Raw genomic sequence first — 24,047 nt, forward strand, 5'->3', positions numbered from 1 at the left:
CATTGGCTAATTATAGTCAATAAAAGGAGGGGAAGCTCAAGTGGAGCAGCCATTGTGAAGTGGCACAACGTAGGAGTGGAAATTTGAAGCTTTGGTGAGCTGAGGTAGTGGTGCAGGAGTTGAGATAAGACAAGGACAACTCTGCTGAGGAGCAAAAGGATTCTTCAAGGAGGCACAGGTAAGAAGAAAGTTTTCCAACTGTTTTTTCTATTTTCATAAACTGGAAATGGCAGCCAAGGCAGGGACATGCTCTTCTCGAAGAATGTGTACAGTTGGAGAAGCCTACAGTATTTCTGATTACTTCATCTGTGAGAAGTGCATCCAACTGCAGATCCTTAAAAAAACCACGCGAGGTCATTGGAGATGGAGTTGGATAAACTCTGGATCATTTGGGAAGCTGACGGGGTTAGCAGACAGGAGTCACACAGATACAATCACACCGAGGAAACAGTAGAAAGGTAGCTGGGTGTCAGGAGAAAGGGAAGAGTCAATTAGTGAAGAGTAGGCTGTGGTAATTCCCCTCAGCAACATGTATATGCCTTTGGATTATGCTGAGTGAGATCAATGACCTGGGTCAGGCAGCAGCCAGAACAATAGCACTGTGGTTGGCTCTGAGCCTCAAAAGGGAAGGGTGAAGTCAGGTAGACCAATATCATAGGGGACAGATAGGAGATTCTGTGGCCACAAAACTGATTCCAGGATAGTGCATTGCCTTCCAGGTGCTCGGATCCAGGATGTCTTTGAGCAGGTGTAGAACATTCTTAAAGAGGAGGGTGAGCAGCCAGAGATTATGGTACAGATTGGTACCAATGACATAGTCAGGAATGAGGCAAAGGCCCTGCAAAGTAAATTTAGGGAGCTAGGAAAGAGGCTGAAGAGCAGGACCTTCAAGTGGTAATCTCTAGATTACTCCCAGTGCCACAAACTAGGGAAGAACAGAACAGAAATATAGTGCAGACAAATGAGTGGCTGGGGAGATGGTGCACGGGGAAGGGTTTCAAGTTCTTGGAACTTTTTCTGGGGAAGGGTGACCTGTACAAGTGGGACAGGTTGCACCTGAATTGGAGGAGAACCAATATCCTGGCAGGAAGGTTTGCTAATACTATTGGGTGGGGTTTAAACTAGATTTCTAGGCGGGTGGGAACCAAAGTGAAGAGGCAGAGGAAGAGGGGGTTGGCACACAAGTAAGGACAACTGGTAGAGAGTAGGTGTGGAAGGGCAGGAAGATAGAGCAAAATTGCAGTCGTGGGGATGAGTTACAATGCAACAGGGTCACAGAGTTAAAAAAAAGTAACAAATACAGAGCGAAAGGTTTTGAATTTAAATGCATGCAGCATGAGAAATAAAATGGATGACCTTGCAGTAAAGCCACACAATGACGTTGGGACTATCACGGCGTCAAGGCTAAAGGATGGATGTATTGGGAGCTGAATGTCCAAAGTAAACAAGTGTATTTATGGCATAGGAGGGTAAACAGAGGGGTGGGATGGTTCTGTGGTTGACGAATAACATAAAATCAAGAGGAAGAGATGACATAGGATCAAGAGATATGGAATCATTGAGAGTTTTCAGTTATATTCAGACCATCAAACAGTAGCCAGATGTGTCAACAAACTGCCACAGCAAATTGAAAATATATGTCAAGAAAGGCAACATTATGGTAGTCGTGGATGATTTTAACATGCAAGTAGGGAGATTTTATAGAATGCCGATGGGATGGCCTTTTGGAGCAGTTTGCTGATGAACCCACTTGGGGATCAGCTGTCCTGGATTGGGTGTTGTGTAATTCACCAGAGGTGATTAGAGAGCTTAGAGTAAAGGAACCATCAGGAGACCGTGATCACAATATGAGTGAGTTTGATTTGAGATTTAACAAGGAGAAACTAAAGTCAGAAGTGTCAGTATTTCAATGGAGTAAAGGAAATTACAGGGGCATGAGAGAGGAACTGGCCAAAGTAGATTGAAAGGGGGCACTAGTTGTCAAAAAGGTGTGCAGGATAAATATATACTAAAAAAAGGAGAAACATTCACATGGAAAATATGTCACAACTGTGGCCGACAAAGCAAGTCAAAGCTAACATCAAAACAAAAGAGAGGACATACAAGGAAGCAAAAGTTAGTGGGAAGAGATAGAGGACTGGGAAGTTTTTTAAAACGTGCAGAAAGTAATTAAAAAAACTCGCAAGGAGAGAAAAGATGAAGTATGAAAGTAGGGCAGCAAATAATAACAAAGGGGGAATCAAAGAGCTTCTTCAAGTATAAAAAGAATAAAAGAAAGGTAAGAGTAGATAGTGGACGACTGTGACAGATTATGTTATATTTTATATCATATTGTCGTGCTGGACGCAGCCAAGAAAGACTCAGCCACCACATTGAAAGTTGTTAATGACTGTTTTTATTCAGACTCAGCGCGCGCCCTTTTAAGGGCAGCATGAGCTCAGTCACCTCGTGCATTGTGTGACATCATAATCACTGCCCCAGGTGCACGCTGGGCAGGAGACTTGAGGCTGACAGCGCCATCTTCCCATGGCTGGCCCGCCACGTAGCGTTACACGTGGGGCTGGTTTGCCATGAGAGAGTGCGCCACCACACAACCCCCCCAGAACCGGCTACGCATCCCGCTGCTTGGGCGGCAGCCCTGGGGTTTGGGCATGGCCGTCTCCATTGGCCGTGATAGGTCTAAGTGCGCCCCCTTCGAACAGTCCACGGTGAACAGTTCATGTTTGCCCCTCTATGTCCAAAGTGAAAGTCCTGCCGGACCACTGGAGGACCTTGTATGGACCTTCGTACGGGCGCTGTAAAGGTGCCATATGTGGGCCGCACCAAACAAATACGAATTCCACTGAGTCCAGCTCTTTGGGACGATGTGTCAGCCGGATGCCATGATGCAAGGGAGGCGGAGGGGCTAGCGAGGATAGTTTCTTACAGAGATCTGCCAAAATGTTCGCGTGCTCGGACGTGATGTTGGGCTCTGGGCCAAAGAACTCACCGGGCAGCGAGAGCGGCACGCCATTGATGAGTTCCACAGAAGATGCCTGTAGGTCCTTCTTGGGTGCTGTTTTGATGCTGAGGAGGACCCAGGGCAGTTCGTCTGCCCAGCCTGGACCGGTGAGGCAAGCCATGAGGGCAGATTTCATATGACGATGAAACCTCTCCACCAAACCATTTGCTTGAGGGTGGTAGGAGGTTCGCCAGCTGAGCCCAGAGCGCGGAGGTGAATTGGGCGCCCCTGTCACTGGTGATGTGTGCTGGGACTCCGAACGTAGTGATCCAATGACTGACTAGGTTCCTGGCGCATGTCTCTGCAGAAGCCTCTTTGATGGGAACGGCCTTCGGCCATCTCGTGGTCCGATCAAGTATTGTGAGAAGGTAGTGTGCTTCTCTGGACACCGGCAGGGGTCCTACGACGTCAACGGGATGTGCTGAAATCTCCGCACCACCAGGTTGAATTGCTGGATTGGGGCCTGTGTATGCCGGTGGACCCTTGAGGTCTGGCACCTTGAGCAGTTCCTCGCTATCTTGGCCACCTCCTTTTTGAGCCCATGCCACACAAACCACTCTGCCACCATTTGCACCCAAGTCTTCACCAAGGGGTGGGCTAGGTCGTTGACTAAGTTGAAAACCCTCGACCTCCACTATGGTGGGACTAACGGGCGCGGTGAGCAGGTGGAGACGTTGCAGAGCAGTGTGTCTGGGCTGTTAGGCAACTGAATGTCCTGGAGCTTGAGGCCAGAGATGGCGGTCTGAAGAGCAGGTGTCTCTGTGTCCAGCTTCTGGGCCTGTGCCAATTGTGTGAGGTCAAGGCCAGGGACGAAAGCATTGATCGCCAGATAAGAGAATGCATCCGCCATGACGTTGTCTTTGTCTGCCCTGTGCCAGATGTCGGTGGTGAACTCCGACACGTAGGAGAGGTGGCGTTGCTGGCGAACCAACCACGGATCTTTGGCCATCGCGAGTGCCTGTGTGAAGGATTTCTGGTCTGTGAACACCGTGAAGGGCCTGCCCTCCAGAAAGTATCGAAAGTGCCGGATGGCCAGGTACAGCGCCAGGAGCTTCCGGTCATAAGCGCTGTACTTGAGCTCCAGCGGGTGCAACTGTTTGCTAAAGGCCAGTGGGTGCCATTGCTTGTTAAGCCACTGCTCGAGTATGCCCCCTATCGCCGTGGAGATTGGCCGAGAAGTCTTGAATGTGTGAAACCGGGTACCTGGTCGCATTGTTCAAATGCCGGTAATCGCTGCAGGATCTCCAGCGCCTGGAGGATTTGGGGACCATGTGGAGAGGGGATGCCCAGGTGCTTTCCGAGCGATAGACAATCCCCAACTCCTGCAGCTGGGAAAACTAATCCTTTGCCAGCTGCAACTTCTCGGGCAGAAGTCATCTGGGCTTGGCATGCAGCAGGGGGCCCTGGTGGAGATATGGTGGTATACCCCATACTGGGGTAAGGTGGCACTGAATCGTGGAAGAACGATGGTGGAGAACTCATGGAGTATGTTTGAATTCTCATCCCTGGAAGTGGCAATGGCAGCGATCTTTGGCCTGCAGGCGATCGTGGCATCTAGGCACACCGAATTGAAGGTGTGAGCGTTGACCAGCCTCTTGCCCTTCATGTTGACCAACAGGTTGTGTGCCCTCAGGAAGTCGGCCCCTAACAACACTGTACCCACTGAATCAGAATTTCTCTTTCCCGATCTGGATCTGTGTCCTGTGGGTACCGAAGATCTTGATGGTGGAACCATTGGCTGTCCGCAGGGTGGGACCACGAGATTGAGTGCGTCTCGAGGGCAGTGGGGGAACAGGATGCTCAGGTCCGCTCCTGTGTCCACCAGGAAACGTCACCCAGTGGACTTGTCGGTACCGTGAAGTAGGCTGTCCATGAGGCCAGCTGTTCCAGCCATCAATGGTGGCTGGCCAGGTAATTTCCCCTGGTAGTCACATGGTTGTCGGCACTTACGAGCTTGCACTCCCCATCGCTGATGGTAAAAGCACCAGGTGGAATGGTGCTCCTCCGGCTTGTGCTTGGGGTGTATTGCGGCCGGCTGGCTCTTGGTCGTGCAACCTGACTGAGGGCTGCTTCATTCTCCCTCTTGGTGCGTCAGAGGGGGTCTGCTTGGATCCATGAAGTCCTCATCCGCCAGGAGTAGTTGGATGTCCCCAGGCATCTGCTCGAGGAAGATCTGACTGAATAGGAAATAAGATTTGTGATCCTCCGCCAGCGCCAGCATCTCATCCATTAGGGCCGATGGTGTGCGGTCCCCAAGCCCGTCGAGGTGCAGGAACCTGGAGGCACGCTGCTGAGGGGAGAGCCCAAAAGTGCCAAGGAGCAGGTTCTTGAGAGAAGGATATTTACCCTTGGCTGGTGGCTTGCAATTGCTTGGAATAGGGGACCAAGTATAGCATATCGAGGTTTTCTGGTGACACGACCTTGATTAGAAAATCAAATCATGCAAAGGATGCGGAGAGTCTGCAGAAATGTGGATTGGTTAAATGAGTGGGCAAGAGTATGGCAGATGGAGGACAATGTTGGTTAATACAAGTTCATCCATATTGGAAGGAAAAATGGGCCAAATTATTATTTAAATGGTGAAAGATTGCAGTATATTGTGCAGAGGGAGTGCTTGTGCATGAATCACGAAAAGATTGGTTTTCAGGTGCCGCAGGTCATCAAGAAGGCAAATAGAATGTTGTCCTTCATTGCTGGAGGGATTGGATTTAAGAGCAAGGGGTTCCACTGCATCTGTACAGGGTACAGGTGAGGCCGTACCTGGAGTACGGCATGCAGTCTGGTCCACTTATTTGAGAAAATATATACCTGCATTGGTGGTGGTGCAGAGGAGGCTCACCAGTTTGATTCTGAGATGAGGGGTAAAGCAATGAGGAGAGATGGTGAGTAGCTGGTACAGCACTTGCTGGAATTCATAAGGATGAGAAGGGATCTTATACAAACATAAAAAATTATTGTAAGAAAGGATAGTTGTTCTACTGGCAGCTGAGAGGAGAACTAGAGGACATAGCCTCAAGATTCGGGTGAGTAGATTGAGGAATTGCTTCTCCAAGAGTAGAGAATCTGTGGAATTCTCTGCCCACAGAAGTATAGAGGTTGCCTCATTCAGTATATACTGTAAATGCATGAAGGACACAGTTAACATAAGAGGTGAGAACAGCACTGCTGCAGCGCCAGCAACTGGGGTTTGAATCCAGCACTGTCTGTAAGGAGTTTGTACGTTGTACATTGTCTGCATGGGTTTCTCTGGGTGCTCCAGTTTCCTCCCTCCCTTCAAAACATATGGGGGCTCTGTAGGTTAATTGGGATATTTGGGCAGTACAGGCTTGTGAGCCAGAAGGACCTGTTAACATGCTGTAGATCCACAGTTAAAATGTAAAAATTTAAGAACACAGATAGAATTGTGCTCAGTAGGGAATTAAGGATTGTAGGGAAAAGGCAGGGAGGTGGAGCGAAATCAACCGTGATCTCATTTTGAAGCCAAACCACTGATATACAAATGCTGTGCAGTTAAGGGCTGTATTTACTGAACAATGTAGTCTGTTTTAATTACCTTGCTGCAATGTACAATTCCTCTTTCGCATCTCACCCACTTAAACTATCCTCCCCTCCAGAAAGAAATATTACTGACAGCAAAAGAATGACTCAGTGGAGGAGAAAGCAATTTGGTCGATTATGTATGTACCAGTTACCCTCTCCATCACTCCCATGCCAATTTCTTCATGGTCCAAGACCACTGTCCTCCTTATGGCCCACAATAACATTTCACTTATTGCTGAGACTATATTATTTCATTTAGACCTATGTCATTGTCGACGTGGGGAACAATGACATAGATAGGCGTAGGGATGAGGTCCTGAAGAGGGAATATAGGGAATTAGGAAGGAAGTTAAAAAGCAGAATCTCAAGGGTGGTAATCTCAGGACTGCTGCCTGTGCCATGCATCAGAGAGGGTAGGAACAGGAAGTTGTGGCAGATGAATGTGTGGCTGGAGTTGGTGCAAGCAACAGGGGTCAGATTTGTGGATCATTGGGGTCTCTTCTGGGGAAGGTCTGACCTCTATAAAAAGGACAGGCTGCACCTGAACTGGAGGGGGACCAATATCCTGGTGGGCAGGTTTGCTAGAGGTGTTGGGGAGGGTTTAAACTAGTTTGGCAGGGGGGTGGGAATCAGAATGTGAGGGAAGAAATTAGGATAGAAAGACAAAAAAAAATGCTATGTTCTAAGTTGGTGATGAAGTTCAGGCAGGGAACAAAACATAAATGTAGCCAGTTAGAGGGTTTGAAATGTGTCTATTTCAATGCTAGGAGTATTAGGAATAAAGGGGATGAACTTAGAGCTTGGATCAGTACATGGAACCACGATGCTGTGGCTGTTACAAAAACTTGGCTGGAGGAAGGGCAGGATTGGCTGCTGCAGGTACCAAGGTTTAGGTGTTTTAAAAGGAATAGGATGGGAGGTAGAAAAGTAGGGACGGTGAGTAGCATTACTGGTCGGGGATAGTATCACAGCTTTAGAAAGGGAGGGGCTGCAAAGGGAGGGTCCGCTGAGTCAGTGTGGGTGGAAGTCAGAAATAGGAAGGGAGAAATCACTGTGCTGGGAGTAGTCTATAGGCCCCCAAATAGCCCTCGGGACACCGAGGAGCAGATAAACAAGTAGATTTTAGAATGGTGCAGAAAATATAGGGTTGTAGTTATGGGTGATTTCAACTTCCCTAATATTGACTGGCACTTATATATTGCAAGAGGGATAGATGGGACTAAATTTGTCAGGTGTATACAAGAAGGATTTTTGACACAGTATGAGGTCCAGCTGACTAGATCTGGTTCTGGGGAAAGAATCTGGTCAGGTGGCAAACATCTCGGTGGAGAAGCATTTTGGTGAGAATGACCACAACTCCCTTAGCTTCAACATAGCTATGGAAAAGGACATGAATAATCAAACTGAAAAGGTGCTTAACTGGGGAAGTGCTAATTATGAAAAGATGGGGCAGGGACAAGCAAGAGTAAATTGGAAACAGATGTTTAAGGGTTAAAGCATAGAAGTAATGTGGAGGAAGTCATGTGCAGGGTGCAAGATAGGTATGTCCCATTGGGATAAGGAAAAGATGATAGGAAAAGGGAACCATGAAGACAAAACAGGTCAGGCAACAAGTCAAGTGGAAGAAGGAAGCATATGTTAGATATAGGAAGCAAGAGACAGGAAAGGCTCATGAGAAGTACCAGTATAAGGTAGACTGGAAGGAGCTTAAGAAATTACTTAGGAGAGCTTGAACGGTGCATGAGAAGGTTTTGGCCTGAAGGATTAAGGAGAACCCCCAAGGCATATGTGAAGAATAGAAGGATGATGAGAATGAAGGTGGAGCCACTAAAGGATAAAGGAGGGAACATCTGCCTGGAGATGGAGGAGGTTGGGGAGGTTCTAAGTGAATATTTTATGTCAGTATTAACAAGAGAAAAGGACCTTGATCACAGTGAGGTTGAAATAGAACAGGCCTGTGTGCTGGGCAATGTGGAGTGTTGGATCTTCTTAAAAATATCAAGATAGATAAGTCCATGGGTCTGAACGCGATATACCCCAGGCTGCTGTGGGAAGTGAGAGAAGAGATAGCTGGGGCAGTAGCTATGATCTTTGAATCCTCTTTGGCTATAGGGGAGGTGCCGGAGGATTGGAGAATGGCAAATGTTGTCCTTTTGTTTAAAAAACGTAATAGAGAATCCTGGAAATTATAGACCAGTGAGTCTTACATCAGTGGTTTGTAAAGTAATGGAGAGGATTCTTAAGGATAGGATCTATAAGCATTTGGAGAAGTCCAGTCTACTCATGGCTTTGTAAAGGGAAGGTAGTACCCCTTGAGTCCAATTGAGTTTTTTGAGGAGGACATAAAAGAAATTGATGAGGGTAGGGTGGTAGATGTGTTCTACATGGACTTTAGAAAGACTTTAGAAAGATCCCCCATGAAAGACTCATCCAGAAAGTCATGAGTCACGGGATCAGTGGAAAATTAGCTGTTTGAAAAAAATTGCCTTGCAGGAAGAAAGCAGAGAGTAATTCTGGAAGGAAAGTATTCTGCCTGGAGGTCAGTGACTAGTGGAGTGCCGCAGGGATCTGTTTTGGGACCCCTGCTTTTAGTCATTTTTACAAATGACCTGGATGAAGAGGTGGAAGGATGGGTCAGTAAATTTGCAGGTGACATGAAGGTTGGAGGAGTTGTGGATGGAGCTGAAGGTCGTCGAAGGTTACAAGATGACACAAGATGTTACAAGAGTTGGGCAAAAAAGTGCAGATGCATTTCAATCTGGTTAAGTGTGAGGTGATGCATTTTGGAAGGTCAAAACAGAAGGCTGAGTACAGAGTTAATGGTCGGTTACTTAAGAGTGTGGATGAACAGAGAGACCTTGGGGGACAAATCCACACATCCCTCAAGGTCACTGCACAGGTTGATAGGATAGGTAAGAAGCCTTATGGGATTCATTAATAGAGATATTGAATTCAGGAGTGGAGAGATCATGTGACAACTCTATTTGTAGACTTGACAGAGGTCTACAAGACTGTGAGAGGCATAGGTAGGGTGGACAGCCAGAACCTATTTTCTGGGGCAGGATCAGCAAACACCAGAGGATATATGTACAAAGATAAGGGAGGGAAGTTTGTTTTTTTACACAGAGAGTTGTGGGTGCTGGAATGCCTTGTCGGGGATGGTGGTGAAGCTGAAATATTGGAGACATGTAAGAGACTCTTAAACAGACCTCTGATCTGGATGATATTACGGTAAATTGGTTCAGCAAGTTTGAAGATTAAACCAAGATTGGAGATGTTGTGGTCAGTGAGAAAGGCTTTCAAAGCTTGCAGTGGGATCTGGCCCAGCTGGTAAGACGGGCTGGAAAATGGCAGATGGAGTTTAATGTAGGCAAATTAGAGGTGTTGGATTTTGGAAGGACAAACCAAGGTAGGTGAAACACTGTAAAGTGCATTGCTCTGAGGAATGCAGTAGAACCGAGGTATCTGGGAACACATATGCACAATTCTCTGAAGGTGGCACCTCAGGTAGACAGGGTCGTAAGAGATCTTTTAGCACATTGGCTTTCATAAATCAAAGAATGAAGTACAATATACAATCTGTAATGTTATAGTAAAGATGAAAGATGTTAGTGAGGCTATATTTGGAGTACTGTATGCAGTTTTGGTCACCTAGCTACAGGAAAGATATCAGTAAGATTGAAAGAGTGCAGATGAGATTCACTAGAATGTTCCAGGACTTGAAGAACTGAGTTACAGGGAACTGTTAAATAGGTTAGGACTTTAATCCCTGGAGCACAGAAGATAAAAAGTAGAGGACACAGGTTAAGGTTGAAAGGGAAAATTTTGAAAGGGAACATTTGGACGAACAACTTCACATTGAATGGTGGGAGCTGCCAGCTGAATTGGTAAATGCATGTTCAATTTTGACATAAAAGAAAAATTTGGGCAGGTACATGTATGGGAGGGGAATGGAGGGATTTGGTCCAGGTGCAGGTCAGTGGGACGAGGCAGAATAATAGTCGGGATTGACTACAAGGGCCAAAGGCCGTTTTCCTTCCTCAATTGCTTGACAATATATTCCGAACATCGCATATTCGAACTTGGTTTGGAATACATACCCAAAGCAGTGATACTGAACACAATCGGATTGATTAAAGCTTCCCAACAAGTCTGCCCCAAGGCTTCACCTGCCTCTGCATCTGGAAGAAAACGATCTGCAAACATTTGCTCGTGTCGTAAAGCACTGTTCAATCTGTAAAAAAAGGAAGCCATCATTCCTCTTGCATCTTTCTGGTTGGGTGAAGAACCTTGACGAGGCTCTTTTCGCCCTTTACAAAAAGTTAAACATTCCACTGCTCACAGGGACTCTGCCTCATCAGGAAACAGCAAATGCTGCCCAAAAATTTTACAATGATATTTAGAAAAATTAAATCCGTTACAATTTGACCCCAAAACTGATTTTTTTTTAAATTGCCTCTTGGAAACTTAGCTAATGCAATTGGTGAAACTTGTTCCTCAATGAACTGCAAGAGAATTGTCCATTCACTCATGTGGCTCTACAGGTGCTTGACTTTTTATCCAGGATCGTTAGGACCGGACACCTGCTGTTGTTTGGAATTTTCCAGATTTCAGAATCATTTTGATTTTGGTCCCTTTAAGCAAATGCCTCCCTCTTAGCCCCCACCCTGCACCAATTACCCCAGTCATCCGTCACCCCACCTGCTCCCAGTCGTCTGTTCATCAGTTCTCTCCCCCCTCCCCCACCTCCCCCAGGATGGTGCCAGACTATTTTGCACCCTAGTCCAGGCTGAGTGTGGAGGGGGTGGTGATGGTGCTGACTGGGCTGAGCAGTAGTTTGACATGCGCCATACAGGAGGCTCTCGACCAGCGGATCAGTCAGGTGGAGACTGGAGGCGATAGGTTGGCCCAGGAGCTCAGCCAAAAAGGTGGCCAGTGTTGGCTGCTCAGAGTCGGCAGTCAAGCGGGGGAAAAGGCTGGAGACAAGGTGCAAAGTTGCAGGAGGAGTGGGCTGTCGGGGAGAAGGAGCCGAGTGCCAGCAGCTTTCAGGCACTCCACCAGCTCGTTGGACCAGCCCTCAGGCACACCCTGGCAGCACAGCGCCATCCGTCGCCCTCCCCCTGATGCAGCAGCAGGGGTGCAGTGCTGCCGAGTCTGGAGTTAACAGAACACTGCACCAAATCGTGGGAGCAATGGCTGTCTTCGTTACCCATAATCCCTAACGCAGCTGGAACTGTTCTGCCTGTGCCAAAACAGTTCCAGCCAAGTCGGGGATTATGAGTAAGGAAGACAGCCATTGGTCCCACTTTGAGGCAGACACCGCTTGCTTCTCTCCCACTGGGAGCCAAGAATCACACTCCCACTGAAGGCAAGAGAGGGCACCCACAGGGGCGGGGACAGGGATGATGGGGACGGATGGGGAGAAATCTCCCTCTGAAAATGGAGAATTTATTATGGGAAATTAACGTTACTTAAATGTAATGTCATCTACCAAACAAAAGTGCTTGTTTTTGGAGGTTGCCGGTGTTTGGAATCCTGGAGAAAAGGTTAAGCACCTGACAAAGTTTTATTTTTCCTCATTATATTCTTCCTGTTAGCAATGTGCATTGGCAATCAGTGGATTTTTCCAGAAGTTTAAATTGAGCTCAAATTAACTTCATATCTCATTGTTCTCTGAAAATAAAGCTGTCTATGGTTGCATTCAGGTGAACCAGCCAAGTGAGTAAAGTCTGTGGCACATGAGTGGCAAGTAATGACACTTTGTGAGCTGCTCCAAATTCATTTTATTCTTGACATTCAGTGCCATTAACTATCATCATGTCTCCCACCATCAATATCTCGAGACTGAAAATAAAATGGACAAGCCTGACAAACACCGTGGCTGCAAGAGGATGTCTAAGATTGGAAAGTTTGTCAAGGGTTCACATAACTCTTCAACCAATTCCACCATGTACAAGGTATAAGTGCTGTAGGTGAGTGCATCCAGTAATCCAGCAAGTATACAATTATTTTAACTTCAGTTGTGGACAAAGCTCAAGAAACAATTATCAGGGACAGTATCCAGTGCTGACTGTAAAGAGTTTGTACGCTCTCCCCATATTTGCACGGGCTCCCTCGGACATGGCGAGAACAGGGAAAGGAGAGATGACATGGAGAGCAAGGGGGTGGGGGTGGAGGGTTAATGAAAGCTATAGAAGTCGATATTAATATCATCCAGTTGGAAGGTGACCAGTCGGAAGATGTGGTGCTGTTCCTCCAATTGTGACAGTACATCAGACAATAGACAGACCTATCAGCAAGGGAATGAGATGGAGAATGCATTGTCACTGGGAGATCCAGGCTATTGTAGCAGACAGAGCTGAGATGCTCAGCAAAGCGATCTCCCAGTCTGCGTCCAGTCTCTGCGATGTAGAGGAGACCACAACGGGAGCATCAGATGCAGTAGACGACCTCTGCAGATTCACAAGTGAAACATTGCTTCATTTGGATGGACTGTTTGGGGCCATGAATGGTGCTGAAGGAGCAGGTGTGAACGCAAGTGGAGCATCTCCTAGGGTCAAGGGGACAATTGGTGGGGAGGAAGGAGTGGACAAGGGAATCACTGAGGGAGCAGTCCCTGCGGAAGGCGGAGAGGGGAAGAGAAGGGAATATGTATCTAGTAGTGGGATTGTGTGGTAGGTGGCGGAAATGGCGGAGGAGAATGACTTGGATGTGGAGGTGGTAAGTGAGGACAAGAAATCATGTCCTTGTTGTGCATGGGGACGGAGGGGCTAGGGCAGATGTGCAGATAATGGAGGATGTGCTGGTGACGGCTGAGTTAATGGTGGTAGAGGGAAAGCTAATTTGTTTAAAGAAGGAGGACATCTCTGATGATCTGGCTTGAAACTCCTCATCCTGGTTGTAGATGCAATGGAGACGGAGGAATTGAGAGAATGGAATAGAATCCTTACAGGGGACAGGGATGGGAAGAGGGGTAGTCGAGGTAGCTGCGGGAGATGGTGAGTTTAGAGAGGGTGTGTGTCGAGAGTTTGTCTCCTAAGATGGAGTCAGAGATGGACCAGGTGAATTTGAGGTTAGGATGGAAGTTGGTAGCACCAAAGTAGTCATCGATGTAGCGGAGGAAGAGTTGAGGGGCCTTGCCTGTGTTGGCTTGTAGACTTTAATTCATCCTTTCTTCAAGTACCAATCCTCACGGGGGGGAGTCACGTGATGGAGTAGTGGCCGGACGGTGAACTCCAGCCCTCTCCAGAAAAGTCGGGAAAAACAAGAGAAAATACAAAGGCACAGAAATACAAGTTAAAGAAAAGTGAGTATAAAGGTGGAAAGAAGATGGAGACAAAAGGAGAAAAATCAAAATCAACGGAAAGAAGAGAGGAAGAGAAGACAACGGAGGAAAAAGGTGAAGGCCTTACCTGTCCGAAGAGGCCCGCTGTGGAGAGAGGGCCCCACTACCTCAGGTCGGTAGAAAAAGAACTACAACAATGGCTCACAGAGCCGAGTAAAAGTGCGCAACCGCGCATGCAAAAAAACACACCGACGGGAGGGGGGACCAGCTGGGGAGTCGATCTCCACAGCCGGCAACGACAGCTGCAGAACACCTGCAGCAAGAAGAGACCACAGAAGACAATAGAAACAAGAAAGAAGAGGAGGAAAGGGCAGCAAAGAAACAACAGATGGTCAACCCAGAGGAAGAAGAAGAGGAAGAGTACAGTGAAATAGATAAAGGGAAAGGCAAGGTAAAGGATATACTTGCTCTTGTTAGAGGATACATGGAGTCATTTAAAGAATGGCAAACACAGGAATTCAATGATTTAAGAAGAAGAATAAACAACACAGAAGAGAAAATAAATAAAATGGATATGACCTTAACAGAAATGGGGAAAAAAATGGACAAGATGGAAGAGCGGGCAGTAGCAGCAGAAATGGAGGTAGAAGACTTAAAAAAGAAATTGGAGGAATCTAATAAAAAAACTAAAGAGACACAAGAATTACTAGCCCAAAAAATAGATATAATGGAAAATTATAACAGAAGAAATAACATAAAGATAGTGGGCCTTAAGGAAGATGAAGAAGGCAAGAATATGAGGGAGTTTATAAAAGAATGGATCCCTAAGGCCCTAGGATGTCCAGAACTACAGCAAGAAATGGAAATAGAAAGGGCACATAGAGCATTGGCCCCTAAACCACAACCACAACAAAAACCAAGATCTATTGTAGTAAAATTCCTAAGATATACTACAAGAGAAAAGGTACTGGAGAAGACAATGGAAAAAGTAAGAGAGGGCAACAAACCACTGGAGTATAAAGGGCAAAAAATCTTCATTTATCCAGATATAAGCTTTGAACTCCTAAAGAAGAGAAAAGAGTTCAATACAGCAAAAGCGATTTTATGGAAGAAAGGATATAAATTTACACTGAAGCATCCTGCGGTATTGAAAATATTTATTCCAGGACAACAAAACAGACTATTCTCGGATCCAGAAGAAGCACGAAAATTTGCAGAACAATTACAAAAATAGACTGAGGGATGAAGACGGGTAATGAGAGCAAAAATTATCACGATTGATATGTATGGGGGTAAAGACAAAAATAGACTGAGGGATGAAGAAGGGTAAGGAGGGTAAAAATGACCACGATTGATATGTATGCGGGTAAAGAGGTATAAGAGTGAATAGAGACAATGGGCATATGTGAAAGTATCTGTAATTAGAGGAAAACATAGAGAGTATAGACAAGAATTAATAAGAGAAGGTAATGGAATAGAGAGAATAAGGAGGGAATTAAAAGAGTGACCTTTGTGACATATAAAAAGCGAAATCTTTTCTGGGGGGGGCTGGGTGGGGGAAAAGAGCGGTCACTGCAAAATCAGTTGACGCTTGCGAGTGGATTCGCAAATCCAAATGGAGAGGGGAGATGTGGTTGTCCGACAAGGGATAAAGGGCAACTCAGGAGGGGAAGGGGAGACTGGGGATAAAGAAGATAGAAATAGGAGAATAAGGAAAATGTTGGATGTTGTAGGAATGTTGTCTGGTAAAGAGTTGAAAATAAGAAAACAGAAATGGAAAAGGAGGAAAGGTAATGATGGAAAAACGGAAAGAGAAGATAAACAAAATATAAAATGGCTACGCTGAACTATATGACTCTAAATATTAATGGAATACATAACCAAATTAAAAGGAAGAAACTACTAAATTTACTGAAAAAGGAAAAAATAGATATAGCATTTGTCCAAGAAACACACTTAACTGAATTGGAGCACAAGAAATTAAAGAGAGATTGGGTAGGACATGTAACAGCAGCATCGTATAATTCAAAAGCAAGAGGAGTGGCTATATTAATTAGCAAAAATGTGCCATTTAAAATAGAAGAGGAAATAATAGATCCAGCAGGGAGATATGTTATGATAAAATGTCAGATATATTCAGAGCTTTGGAATCTACTTAATATATATTCACCTAACGAAGAAGATCAAAAGTTTATGCAAGAGATCTTTTTGAAGGTAGCTAATACGCAAGGGAACATACTAATAGGAGGGGATTTCAATCTGAATTTGGATCCAAATATGGATAAAACGGGGAAAAAAATTAACAGGAAGAACAAAGTAACCAAATTTATAATTAAATCAATGCAAGAAATGAAACTTGTGGACATATGGAGGAAACAAAACCCAAAAGAAAAGGAATACTCATACTACTCGACTAGACATAAAACATACTCAAGGATAGACCTATTCCTGTTATCAGCCCACATTCAAGGGAGAGTTAGGAAAACGGAATATAAAGCTAGACTATTATCGGACCACTCACCCCTGTTATTGGCAATAGAGCTAGAGGACATCCCTCCAAGAATGTATAGATGGAGATTAAACCCCATGCTACTTAAAAGACAGGATTTTAGAGAATTTATTGAAAAACAATTAAAAATGTACTTTGAAGTAAATACGGAATCAGTGGAAGATAAGTTTATACTATGGGACGCAATGAAAGCATTCATTAGAGGGCAAATAATAAGTTATGCAACCAAGATGAAGAAGGACTATAACCAGGAAACAGAGCAGTTGGAAAGGGAAATAATAAACATAGAAAAAAAATTAGCAATAAAGGAAGATACAACCAAAAGAAGAGAATTGGCGGATAAAAAAATAAAATATGAAACATTACAAACATATAAGGTGGAGAAGAATATAATGAAGACAAAACAGAAATATTATGAACTAGGTGAAAAAACACACAAAATCTTAGCATGGCAGCTTAAGACAGAGCAAACTAAGAAAATGGTATTGGCAACAAGGAAAAAAGACAAACAAATTACATATAATCCAAAAGAAATTAAGGAAAACTTCAGAGAATTCTATGAACAATTATACCGAACCGAAAACGAAGGGAAAGAAGGGAAAATAGATGAATTTTTGACTAAAATTGAACTACCAAAACTACAAATAGAGGAACAAAATAAATTAACAGAGCCATTTGGAATAGTAGAAATACAAGAGATAATAAAAAATTTACCAAATAATAAGACACCAGGAGAGGATGGACTCCCAATAGAATTCTACAAAACATTTAAAGACCTAATAATACCGCCCCTCCTGGATGTAATCAACCAGATTGATGAGACACAAAACTTACCAGATTCATGTAAAACAGCAATAATTACTGTGATACTAAAACAAGGGAAAGATCCACTCTCACCAGCGTCATATAGACCAATATCTCTGCTAAACACAGATTATAAGATAATAGCTAAACTATTAGCGAACAGATTAGCAGAACAGGTACCGAAAATGGTAAATTTAGACCAAACTGGATTTATCAAAAAAAGACGCACAACAGACAATATTTGTAAATTTATTAACTTAATTCATGCAGTAGAAGGAAATAAAGCACCGGCAGTAGCAGTTGCTTTAGACGCAGAGAAGGCCTTCGACAGAGTAGAATGGAATTACTTGTTCAAAGTATTGCAAAAACTCAGTTTACCGGAGAAGTATATTAATTGGATTAAAGCATTATATAAGGGACCGTTAGCGAAAGTGACAGTAAATGGACATGTATCAAAGCAATTTAACTTAAGCAGGTCAACGCGGCAGGGATGCCCACTATCACCATTATTGTTTGCGCTAGCTATAGAACCACTAGCAGAATCGATAAGAAGAGATAATAATATAAAAGGAATAAAAATAAAAGACAGGGAATATAAAATCAGTCTGTTTGCGGATGATGTGATAGTGTACTTAACAGAACCAGAACTATCAATAAAAGAACTATATAAGAAATTGAAGGAATATGGAGAAGTGTCGGGATACAAGATAAACGTAAATAAAAGTGAAGCAATGCCTATGAATAACGCGGATTTCTCAAAATTTAAGGAGGAATCCCCATTCAGATGGCAAACGCAGGCAATAAGATACCTAGGTGTGCAAATAAACAAAAATCTAGGCCAATTATATAAACTCAATTACAATCCACTAATGAAAAAATTACAGGACGATTTAGAGCATTGGAAAGAGCTACCACTAACACTGATAGGAAGGATAAACTGTATTAAAATTAACATTTTTCCAAGGATACTATACTTATTTCAGGCATTGCCAATACAACTGACAGAAAAATTCTTCAAAGAGTTAAAGAAAATAATAAGGAGATTTTTATGGAGAGGGGGGAAACCGAGGATAGCACTAGATAAATTAACAGAATGGTATAAACAAGGAGGCTTACAATTGCCAAACTTCAAAAATTATTATAGAGCCGCACAATTAAGGTACCTATCAGATTTTTATCAAACAAGGGAAAAACCAGACTGGACGAGACTAGAATTAGATAAAATAGGGGAAAAGATACCTGAACACATATTATATAAATGGGACGAAAAATTGGTACAACATAGAACTTCTCCAGTATTACACCATCTCCTCAATATATGGAAGAAGATTCATGTAGAAAGAAATAAAATAAATTACCAAATACCAAAACTAATATTGACGCAAAATAAGCTACTCCCTTTTACAATCGACAACCTTACCTTTAGAAAATGGGAAAAAAAAGGGATTAAAAGAATAGAAAATTGTTTTTCAGGAAGTAGATTCTTATCCTTTGAACAAATGAGAGATAAGTACAATATAACTGGAGATACAGCGCTGGCATATTACCAACTGAGATCCTACTTGAAAGATAAATTAGGAAGCAACTTGAGTTTACCAGAGGGAAGTAACCTTGAATATGTGATTACAGATACAATGTTAATCAAAAGATTTATAAAAAATATGTATATTAAACTGCAAGAAAAGGAGAATGAGGAAACAAATGGTAAAACTAAACAAAAATGGGAACAAGATTTAAATATAAAGATAAAAAAGGAAACATGGGAGAAGTTATGCTCTGGAACGATGAGAAATACAATAAATACGAGGCTGCGTATGATACAATATAATTGGTTACACAGACTATACATTACACCGCAAAAGTTAAATAAATGGGACCCAACAGTATCTGATAGATGTTTTCGATGTAAAAAAGAAAGGGGAACAACAATTCATGCAATCTGGACATGTGAGAGAGTAGAAAAATTTTGGGATGATCTCAATCAGATATTAAATAAAATAACAGAAAACAATATACCAAAGAATCCAGAGATCTTTCTCCTAAGTAACATAAAAAATAAAGAATTTGGAATTGACTTGGAAGATGCACAAAAAAGATTTGTCAAGATAGCCCTAGCCGTAGCAAAAAAATGTATTATGTCAACCTGGAAAATGGAAGATAATTTGAAAATACAACAATGGTATATAGAAATGAATAAATGTATTCCATTAGAAAAAATAACATATAGTTTAAGAAATAATATTGAAATATTCGAACAAGTATGGGAGCCTTACATTAAATACAATAGCGAAAACCTACCGGGAACAAACATTACCTAAGTTGATGGAAGGAGAAGAAAAGAAAAGAATGGACTCAGTAGAATTTCTGGTGTATTTTTGTTGAATGACAACATTGTCTAACTGAATTAATGCAACCTAGATTGTATACCTAAAATGGATGAGGGGGGGGGGGTGGGGGGGTGGCTTGGGAGGAGGGAGGGGGGAGGGAGAAAAAGTCACTGTAAATGTGTGGAAAAGAAAAAGTGTATATCATGGCTATTGTGATTTATGGTGTGAAAAATAAAAAAATTTAAAAAAAAAAAGTACCAATCCTCACTTTTTGATTCAAATTCACTTTGCGAATAGAACATAGAACAGTACAACATTGTACAGGCCTTTTGGTCCACAATTTGGTGCCGACCTACGAAAACCTATTCAACAAACTAAACCTTCTCTATCTTACACTCATAACCCTCAATTTTACTTGCATTCATGTTCCTGACTAAGAGTCTTTTAAAAGTCCCTACTGTACCAGCCTCCACCACTACCCCCAGCAATGCATTCCAGGCACTTGCCACTCTGTGTAAAACAAAATTCCCCTAAACTGTCCTCTCTTCACCTTATTTAGATGTACTCTGCTGTTTGCTAGCCTCATCCTGGGAAAAAGGTGCTGGCTGTCCACCTTATCTATGCCTCTCATAATCTTGTAGACCTATATTAGGTCACCTTTCATCCTTCGTCACTCCAAAGAGAAAAGCCCTTGCTCTGTCAACCTTGTGTCATAAGGCATGTTCTCCAATCCAGGCAACATCCTGATAAATCTCCTCTGCACCCTGTCCATGGATTCCACGTCCTTCCTGTAATGAGGCAACTAGAAATGAACCCAATATTCCAAATATATGGTCTAAGTGTGAATCTTTGTTATTGCCCAAACTGAACATGTAACTTACTTGTTGAAAAGCTCCAGCAACTGCATCCTGTCCTCCTGAATCTCCTGACACCAGGTGTGCGCCTTTGTTGTGTAGAAGAGATAGGTCCGACAACAAAGCTGTTCCTTGAACACTGGCCAGAAAGTTGGCTTTGGTCCCAGAAGTTCAAATCCATGAACTCGAGTATCAATCCCACCCTGATTAGCAGGAAAAATTATGAACCAGATACAAGACTCAGATCTGACTACACATTTCAATAACATTTCTGTGCATCCTATGGGCAGATGAAAAAAATCAAAATGTTTGAAGGTCTTATTTGGCAAAATTAGATAAATAAATTCTTAATTGTGACTTCAACAATTAGCAAGCAACTAGGCTCCAAGTAGTCATTGGGCTGTACCTGCTGGCATCGCTTGATGCGAATCTGGATAATTGCCCAAAAACGGGTCATGTTCTCCAGGAGCAAAACTCGGCTGGCAGTGGGCACCACATTCATCTGCAAAACAAAGGCCAGGTCACAAATGGAAGAGAAAGGTGCATTACCTCACTGATAGCACTGCTGACTACCAAATGTACAAGGTTAAAGGCTCACTTTTTTACCAAACTTGATTTAGACCGTAAACCAGCTGAGTATAACCCAAACAATGGCACCTAATCAATAGGATTGACGTCAATGCCCTACCTCATACTAACCTACAGAGGAAATGGTACCTGAGCTCCCAACGAAATCACCTGCAATTCCTGCACTAATATCACAAATAGACAAAGTAACATTTCTATAAATCCCAATAAATCAACAGTGACCCAATAATGAGTACAGGAACTATTCTTGGTTGGCACCCATCCACCAGGGTAAACATTCATTCCGTCCACTACCAATGCACATCAGCTGCAATGACTCCAACCTACAAATTGCACTGCAGTTACTTGCTCAGACGACTCTAAAAGCCCCACTAAACTTCAACAATGCACAGAGGGATCTCATTTCCCTAAATCCCCAATGATAGGCAGAGGGACCTCATTCCCCAACGACGGGCAGAGGGACCTCATTCCCAAACAACGGGCAGAGAGATCTCAAAGGAAACATAGGAACTTAGGAAGTAGGAAAAGGAGTAGGCCAAAAATGGCCCATCGAGCCTGCTCCGCCATTCAATATGATCATGGCTGATCTAATTTATGACATAACTCCACCGACCTGGCTTCTCCTCATATCCCATAATTCCTCTATCATGTAAAAATTTATCTAACCGAATGTTAAATATGTTTAATGAAGCAGCCTCAACCACTTCCCTGGATAGAGAATTCCAAAGATTCACTACTCTCTGGGAAAAACTATTTTTCCTCATCTCTGTCCTAAATCTACTCCCCCAAATCTTGAGACTGTGTCCTCTCGTTTTAGTTTCCCCGTCCAGCTCAAAAAACCTTCCTACATCTATCCTATCCATACCCTTCATAATCCTATATGTTTCTATAAGATCTCCTCTCATTCTTCTGAACTCGAGAGAATATAATCCTAGACGATTTAATCTTTCATCATAAGTCAACCCCTTCATCCCAGGGATCAACCTAGTAAACCTCCTCTGGACAGTCTCCAAAGCCAGTATATTCTTCCTCAAATATGGAGACCAGAACTGGACACTGGTGCGGTCTCACCAGTACCTTATACAGTTGCAACATTACCTCCCTACTCCTGAATTCAATTCCTCTAGCAATGAAGGCCAACATTCCATTTTCCTTCTTAAAAACTGCTGTACCTACAACCTAACTTTTTGCGATTCATGCACAAGCACCCCCAAGTCCCTCTGTGCAACAGCATGCTGTAGTTTTTCACCCTTTAAATAATATTCAGCTCTTTTATTTTTCTTGCCAAAGTGGATAACCTCACACTTACTAACGTTGTACTCCATCTGCCAGACCTTTGCCCACTCATCCAGCTGAACTCTATCCCTCTGCAGACTCTCCACATCTTTATTTCATTTTGCTCTTCCACTCAATTTGATGTCATCCACAAACTTGGCTACACCACATTTTGTCCCCTCCTCCAAGTCATCAATGTAAATGATGAACAGTTGTGGGCCTAACACTGACCCCTGCGGCACCCCACTTACCACTCTCTGCCAACCTGAAAAACTCCCATTTATCCCGACTCTGACTCTCTGCCTCCTGTCAGACAACCAATTTTCGATCCATGCCAATAGACTTCCCCGGACTCCACTTTCCTGTAACTTACTGATAAATCTCTTGTGCGGCACCTTATCAAACGCTTTCTGGAAATCCAAATACACAACATCAACCTGTTCCCCTCTATCCACCGCACCCATTATATCCTCAAAGAATCCTAACAAGTTTGTCAAAACAAAATCTACCCTCTCTAAAACCATGCACCCTTACGTTCCAAAAGTTTCACTATTTCATCTTTAATGACAGCTTCAAGCATTTTTCCAACTACAGATGTCAAGCTAATTGGCCAATAATTTCCATTCTTCTGCCTACATCCCTTCTTAAAAAGTGGCATGACATTTGCTGTCTTCCAATCTGCCGGGACCTGCCCAGAATCCAAGGAATTTTGGTCTATGACCACCAATGCATCAACTATAACTTCTGCCATTTCCTTCAGAACCCTTGGATGCATATCATCAGGACCAGGTGATTTGTCTGGCTTTAGTCCCATTAGTTTCTGTATCACTACTTCCTTTGTAACAACTATTTTATCAAGGCCCTCCCCAATATTCGCATCCTTAACTCTGCACTTGGGCATGCTGGACGTGTCTTCCACCGTGAAGACTGACACAAAATATTTGTTCAATGCTTCGGCCATTTCCTCATGTTTTGCTACCAGTTTTCTTTTTCATCCTCCAAGGGTCCTATGTTAACTCTGGCCACCCTCTTCCGTTTTATATATTTATAAAATTTTTTGCTTTCTGTTTTTATATTTTGTGCCAATTTACTTTCATAATCCTTTTTCCCATTTCTTAATACCTGCTTTGTAACCCCTTGTTGTCTCTTAAAGTTTTCCCAATCTTCCAGTTTCCCACCGCACTTTGCAGCTTTGTACACCTGCGCCTTCAATTTTATACTCTCCTTGATTTCCTTTGTTAACCACGGTTGATTTTTCCTTCCCTTGCTGCCCTTTTTCCTGACCAGAATCTATTTTTGTTGAGCATTACAAAATATTTCTTTGAAAATCTTCCACTGTTCCTCAACTGTTTCATCAATGAGCCTGTGCTCCTAGTCCACTCTGCCCAATTCCTCCCTCATCCTAAGGTAGTCACCACTGTTTAAGCATAATATATTGTTTTAGATCTAACTATTTCCCCTTCCATCTGAATGAGAAATTCAATCATACTATGATCGCTAATTCCCAGATGGTCTCTGACTATTACATCATTTACTCTACCTATCTCATTGCACAACACTAGATCCAGGAGAGCATTTTCTCTTGTGGGTTTCTTAACATGCTGCTCAAGAAAGCTATTGCGGATGCATTCTATGAAGTCCTCTTCCAGATTCCCACGACCAACTTGATTTTCCCAATCTATGTGGAAGTTAAAGTCCCCCATGACTACTGCCGTATTATTATTACATGCCTCACTTATCTCTATTTATTTCCTGTGCCATTAAACTAGTGTTATTTGGTGGGCGATAGATAACACCCACCAATAATTTTTTCCCTTTGTTATTCTTTATCTCTACCCAAATGGACTCAACATTATGCTCTTTA

The 24,047-nt window shown here is 43.2% G+C and overlaps 1 protein-coding gene across 6 annotated transcripts in view; it reads right to left on the minus strand.

Moving 5' to 3' along the window:
• The window catches only part of LOC138737226 (cullin-9-like), a 316,560-nt gene that overhangs the window by 130,492 nt on the left and 162,021 nt on the right, over positions 1-24,047 (minus strand). For all 6 annotated transcript variants that reach the window (XM_069887919.1, XM_069887917.1, XM_069887915.1 and 3 more), the window contains 3 exons: positions 20,727-20,822; positions 20,348-20,523; positions 10,642-10,775 (listed from right to left, as the gene is read on the minus strand). In XM_069887919.1, coding sequence (XP_069744020.1) covers positions 10,642-10,775; positions 20,348-20,523; positions 20,727-20,822 — 406 coding nt within the window. The remainder of the gene's footprint in view (positions 1-10,641; positions 10,776-20,347; positions 20,524-20,726; positions 20,823-24,047) is intronic.

Source organism: Narcine bancroftii, chromosome 6 (assembly GCF_036971445.1).
Source record: "Narcine bancroftii isolate sNarBan1 chromosome 6, sNarBan1.hap1, whole genome shotgun sequence".
Taxonomy (NCBI): Eukaryota; Metazoa; Chordata; class Chondrichthyes; order Torpediniformes; family Narcinidae; genus Narcine; species Narcine bancroftii.